Raw genomic sequence first — 6,480 nt, forward strand, 5'->3', positions numbered from 1 at the left:
GGTGGGGCGTAGCAACTACAAATCCCAGAGGGCCGCGCGGCCGCGGGCCCTTCAGTTCCCAGGACGACCCCGGCCCTCGGGCGGAAGCCGGAGCTTCGGAGGCCGCTGGAGCCTGGTGCTGGCGACACCGAGACGTGCGCCTTGGGACCTTCTGTCGGCGCGCCAACTCTGCCCACCACTTTTTGCCCCGCGCCGCCATGAAGGACTCGTTGGTGCTGCTTGCCCGCGTCCCGGCGCACCCCGACTCCCGCTGCTGGTTCCTGGCCTGGAACCCCGCGGGGACCCTGCTGGCTTCGTGCGGTGGAGACCGTAGAATCCGCATCTGGGGCACCGAGGGTAAGGCCTGGCCTGGGCTGCTTGAGCCTGGCGCATAGTGTGAGTGCCCGGGAAGAGGCGACTTTCGAAAGGCTATCAGGAGCTCGTCAAAGGAAGGAGTCTGCACGTACTGGCGCGTCTGCAGACGGCCTGGAACCGCTGCCGAGGGTGGTCGGATGGTAGCCTGTGGGGTGACTTGCAACTGAATGGGAGCGTTTAAATTTTGTCTTGAGGTCATTGGGGAATGTTGCCAGTTTCACATTGGGAGGGTGAAGCCTCAGATTTGATGTGGAAGGCTTCTTCCAGAGGAAGTAGTCAATTGCATCTTCATAAAAGCACATTGTTAAACTATACCGATTTGGCCTGGTCAGACAGCAGGCTCCAGGTATAGCTTCTGTTATTGAATGGCAGTGACAGTGCTCCAACACCTTCTTGTGCATCCAGCCCCAGAGCCTGTCTTGTCCTCTGCTTGCAGGTGACAGCTGGATCTGCAAGTCTGTTCTTTCTGAAGGCCATCAGCGCACTGTGCGGAAGGTGGCCTGGTCCCCTTGTGGGAACTACCTAGCCTCTGCCAGCTTTGATGCTACCACTTGTATTTGGAAGAAGAACCAGGATGACTTTGAGGTACCCAGGCTGCATGGGGCTGGAATCATTGTGTGCTCTCCAGGGCAGGTTTAGGAACCTGAGCCAACCTAGGTCAGTCATGCTGTAACAGTCAGAAGGCTACAGCCTTCACTTAGAAACTGTGACCTTGGGCTGGAGATGTGGCTCAAGCGGTAGCGCGCTCGCCTGGCATGCGTGCAGCCCGGGTTCGATCCTTAGCACCACATACAAACAAAGATGTTGTGTCCACCGAGAACTAAAAAATAAATATTAAAAAAAAAAGAAAGAAAGAAACTGTGACCTTAAGTTTTGGCTAAGTTCTAGGAGTCACAACTGCTGTTAATTCTCATTCCTTTCTCTTTTCAGTGTGTAACCACTCTTGAAGGCCATGAAAATGAGGTCAAGTCAGTGGCTTGGGCCCCCTCTGGCAACCTCTTGGCCACCTGCAGCCGAGATAAGAGTGTGTGGGTCTGGGAAGGTGAGTCCTAGTCCCTCCAGGTTGGACAATCGGCTCATAGACATCCCTGTGTCCATGACAGGATCACATCTTGGGCTCCTTTCTGTTTTTCTCCCATAGTTGATGAAGAAGATGAGTATGAATGTGTCAGCGTCCTCAATTCCCACACACAGGATGTCAAGCATGTGGTTTGGCACCCGAGCCAAGAGGTCAGAATTGGGCCAGGTCTCTTGGTGGGAAGGAACTTTGGCATGCAGGCTTGTGTCCAGCCTTCCTCTGCTCTGCAGCCTCTACTTGGCTTTTATAGGAATTTCTGTAGCCAAAAAGATTAGTCTCTGTATATAAACAGATCCCTGGACCTGTTCTGGCAGGGGGAGGTATTGTAAATGACAGGTACTGCCTGGGCCATGCAGACAACTGCTGGATCTCCTTCCCTCCTCCCCCAGCTATTGGCTTCTGCTAGCTATGATGACACAGTAAAGCTGTACCGGGAAGAAGAGGATGACTGGGTATGCTGTGCCACCCTTGAGGGCCATGAGTCCACTGTGTGGAGCTTGGCCTTTGATCCCAGTGGCCAGCGACTGGCATCTTGCAGTGATGACCGTACGGTGCGCATCTGGCGTCAGTATCTGCCAGGCAACGAACAAGGTGAGGGTCCAGTAGTAGAGCTAAAGGGACAGACCCCTCCATCTAGAGGTGTGCCATCTGATAGGACACATCCATGAACCATAGCAAACTCAGGTAAAAAGTAATGTGCCGCAAGAGGGCTGCAGGTGGTGCTTGGAGAAAGGGAAAAGGCTGTGCAGAACGGCCATCTTATCCAAATCTGAAAGGATAGGTAGGATTTTAACACGAGAATTTACCATGAGAAGAGAATGCACAGTAAAAGCCCAATAGCACAAATAGAGGTTGGTGGTGGGAATGCCTAGACTTACATGAGGAATAGTGACACAGGATTTGGGGAGAAATAAAGGGGGCTGACTTGACTCTTGGTGGCCTTAAAAGGCCAGCTAACTAGTCAGAGCCTGCAGCAGAATAAGGAAATTTTCTTCTCATGAGTCTGCTTTCTGGCCAGTGTGTAAGGCAGCTAATGAGGGTGGGGACAGGATTAGAGATAAGGGCAAATGATGGTTTGAAGGTTGAGGTGAGGGAGGGCAGGATAGGTTTTCCTCTGCAGTGGTGCAGTGACTCCCCAGAGGTCCCCAGGACCTAGACACATCTGGGGCTTAAGAGAAGTCTGTCATGCAGGGGTGGCATGCAGCGGTTCCGACCCCAGTTGGAAATGTATCTGCACTTTGTCGGGCTTCCACTCCAGGACCATTTACGACGTTGCTTGGTAAGATCTCCATCCCCAACTTTCCCATCTACCATAGCAGGGGTTTTAGAGATGTCAGAACCCTGTGCTGCCCTCCACCATTTTGGGAGTATGTGGGAATAAAGAGCAGCTACCCTAATGGCTATCAGATCGGGCCTGTCACCTGGGTGCAGTGGTACCTGTCTGTAATCCCAGTGATTTGAAAGGCTGAGGCCCTAAACAGCTTAGTAAGACCCTGTCTCAAAAATCATCATCATCATCATCATCATCAAAAAGGTGTTGGGTATGTAGCTCAATGGTAAATTGACTCTAGGTTCAATCCCCAGTACCCCCCACCCCCCCCCCAAAAAAAGTTAGGCCTGTCTATGTGTTGGCTTGAAGTTGGCTGGCCTAGTGCTTAAAGGAGGAGGGAGCAGACTTAGACCCAGGCCTGTCCCAAGATTAAGATCCCAGACTGTGAGGGCAGCATCAGCCCTTAGGGCTCATATCATCCTGGAATTTGTGAATTTGTGAATGAGGTCTTTATAGTTTGGTAATAATGGAGGCTAGAAAAACCATACCATTCCTATAGGAAAAGAGGTCAGAGAGCAATTCTGACCATGAGAATTGGATCTAGGAAATAATTCTAAACCATGAAGAAAATTGATGTGCATCCAAGCTTTATGTATATTAGCAAACATTTGAGAATAACAAAATTCAACAAAAATGGATTTATATAAATTATGGTTTACCATAAATTATGGTTTACCATAATTTATATAAAAAGTCTGTTTAATAACTGTTTTAAAAAAGGTTAAGAATACTTTGACATGAGCAACTGCTATGCTACATGAGAAAAGTTCCATTAAGAATTGTGTGTAGGTTATATACTTCAGGCTAATTATACCAAGGGAAGCTGAGCAAAGTGGTGCACACTTATAATCCAAGACTCAGGAGGCTAAGGCAGGAGGACCACAAGTTTAAGACCAGCATGGACAATTTAGGGAGACCTTGTCTCAAAAAGTAACAAGGGCTGGAGACAGAGCTCAGTGGTAGAGCACCCCTGGGTTCAATTCCTAGTTCTACCAAAAAATTTTTTTTGTTCTGAAAGCTAAATCAAAGCACCTAAAGAGGGCCGTGGTTTGGCTCGTAGTTGGGAAAGCTCTTCCCGAAAAGTCTTCCAGCTAAGGCTGGAGTTTTGGGAAGACAACAGGTACAGGAATTGCCAGGTCAGGGAGGCAGGAGCAACCTGCAGACCTACTGGTGCCTCTGTTCCTCCCAGGTGTCAGCTGACGGGGGCCCTGGCCACCGCTTGTGGGGATGATGCCATCCGGGTGTTTGAGGAGGACCCCAGCTCAGATCCACAGCAGCCCACGTTCTCCCTGGCTGCCCACTCGCGACAGGCCCATTCCCAGGATGTCAACTGTGTAGCCTGGAACCCCAAGGAGCCTGGGCTCCTGGCTTCCTGCAGTGATGATGGGGAGGTGGCCTTCTGGAAGTATCAGCGGCCTGAAGGCCTCTGAGCTGCTACAACTTTAGAGTAAAGGTTCCCCAGGAAGTTGAAAGACTCCTAGTCCTCGGGGACCTGGGAAAGCTTGCTTGACCTTCATTTAGCCTGGCTCACCCCTCCTGAGACCTGCGTGGCAGTGTGGAACCACAGGACTTTCCCTCCTTGGTCCATAAGGACCTTGGTAAAGAGCCACAGGATGTCAGTACATTGTTAACCACAGAGTTTTTTTGCTTTAGGGGACAGTGTGTTACATTTGGGGGGATGAATATAGTATTTATAATCACGGCATACATGTGTGTGTTTCTGTATGTAGGTGTGCAGCAGGGAGTGTACTTCAGACCTTCCTGACAGTGTGAGCTTTATAGAACTAATCCATTCAAGTCCAAAGTCCTACTTCATGAAGACATTCAATGTTTCCCATTGTAGATTGTCTAAGTCCTGCTTTCCCTCAGAAAACCTCACATACCTCTTGTGCCATTATTCTGATGCCAACAGAGGAAATGAAAAAATAAATGGGAAAGACATGAGTCCCAAAAGGGAGAATTATATTTGGCCACAAGCCATACTTTTTCAGTAAAGATGAAAATTGGATCTCAACTTGTTGAAAACCATGGGTTTGGATGTGCTGGTTGTCCCTAAGGCACAGCCTTCACTCCACTTGTTACACTGTAGAACTTGTAATCTTAGATTTTGGAAAGGTATCTAGAACACTTTCTCAAGATCCTGGAGATCCTGAGACTCTTTTGGGGATTGGTACTGAGCACAACCATGGTAGTGACCCCTAACTAGTAGTAGTAGTTGTCACTGCCTGGCACCTACAGTAAACACACTGCTGACTCCACCTAGACGTGGCCTTGATAGAAGCAGTAAAAACGGTTAACTGTATTAAAATGTCACCCTTGAGAACATTTATAACACTGAGAAAATGGGAAAGAAGCATAATGTACTTCCTTCCAGTTTCAAGTGTGGCTGTCTTGAGGGAAAGCACATGTATAGCTGAGTCACAAGCTGTTAGCTGCAGTCTGCATGGCACTCCGTTTTTACTAGGAAGACTAGCAAATCCTAGAATTGGGACTTGGTTATTTGGCTGACATCTGGAAAATGAAAAGATGAACCATTTATTGTTAGTAGTCACTGCCGATGATAAACTGAAAGCTTATGTCAGAATAAGAATTTCTGAAAACTTTTAGAGCCACCACCATGAGCTTTACTGGTAGTTATTTGTTATTGCTTTAATAAATGTGATTTGTGTAATGAAAGGTATTGACATTTCAAAGATCTGTCATTTAACAATCTTCTCCCTGATTTGTTTTGGAAGTTTTTTTTGTTTTTTGGGTTTTTTTGTAAAACATGTAACAGTGGGGGGCTGAGGCTGTGGCTCAGTGGTAGAGTGCTTGCCTAGCATGTGTGAGGCACTGGGTTCAATCCTCAGCACCACATAAAAATAAATAAAGGTCCATAATCTACTTATTTATTTATTTTTGAGAGAAATTTTTAATATTTATTTTTTAGTTATCAGTGGACACAACATCCTTGTTTGTGTGTGGTGCTGAGGATCAAACCTGGGCCGCACGCATGTCAGGCGAGCGCGCTACCGCTTGAGCCACATCCCCAGCCCCATATTTATTTATTTTTGTGGTGCTGGGGATTGAACCCAGGACCTTGTGCATGTAAGGAAAGCACACTACCAACTGAGCTATATCCCCAGCCCAAAGTCCATACATCTAAAAAAGAAAAGATATAAACAAGTTGTTTTAAAATTTTAAATATAGCAAGTAAAAAAAGAACATAACCTCAATAAAAAAAAAAAACTTTGGTTTAATTTTTTACAGTGTAAAAGGGGTTTTGAGACAACTGCCAATCTAAGGAAATTGCCCTGTGGAATCCACCCTCATTACTGGGGCAAGAACCCAGGGCCTCACACGTGGCAGGCAAGCATTCTACCAGAACTACATCCCTAGTGCTTATTTTAACACAGGGTCTCCCTAAATTGCCAGGCTGACCTGAAGCTTGGAATCCCCCTACCTCAGCCTCCCCAGTAGCTGGGATTACAGATGCACACCACCACAGCCAGCTACCTTTTATTATTTTTTAAAATATATATATTTAGTTGTTGATGGACCTTTATTTTATTCACTGATTTATGTGGTGCTGAGAATCAAATCCAGTGCCGCATAAGCTAGGCAAGTGCCTTGCCCCTGAGCCACACCCCTCAGCCCCAGATACCTTTTAATTTTGATCACATTTATTCCTAAAGAACAGAAGGCAAGAATTTGAAGAGACTGAGGTGTGCATTACAAA

The 6,480-nt window shown here is 47.3% G+C and overlaps 1 protein-coding gene across 1 annotated transcript; it reads left to right on the plus strand.

Moving 5' to 3' along the window:
• Positions 1–10: 10 nt before the first annotated feature.
• On the plus strand, positions 11–5,442 carry Ciao1 (cytosolic iron-sulfur assembly component 1). The gene is made up of 7 exons (XM_005339578.5): positions 11–336; positions 791–939; positions 1,285–1,396; positions 1,496–1,584; positions 1,822–2,023; positions 2,624–2,711; positions 3,952–5,442. The coding sequence occupies exons 1-7, from the start codon at positions 198–200 to the stop codon at positions 4,190–4,192; spliced, it is 1,020 nt and encodes a 339-aa protein (XP_005339635.1). The 5' UTR covers positions 11–197; the 3' UTR covers positions 4,193–5,442.
• The last annotated feature ends 1,038 nt before the right edge of the window (positions 5,443–6,480 follow it).

The sequence above is a fragment of the Ictidomys tridecemlineatus genome, chromosome 12, assembly GCF_052094955.1.
Source record: "Ictidomys tridecemlineatus isolate mIctTri1 chromosome 12, mIctTri1.hap1, whole genome shotgun sequence".
NCBI lineage: Eukaryota > Metazoa > Chordata > Mammalia > Rodentia > Sciuridae > Ictidomys > Ictidomys tridecemlineatus.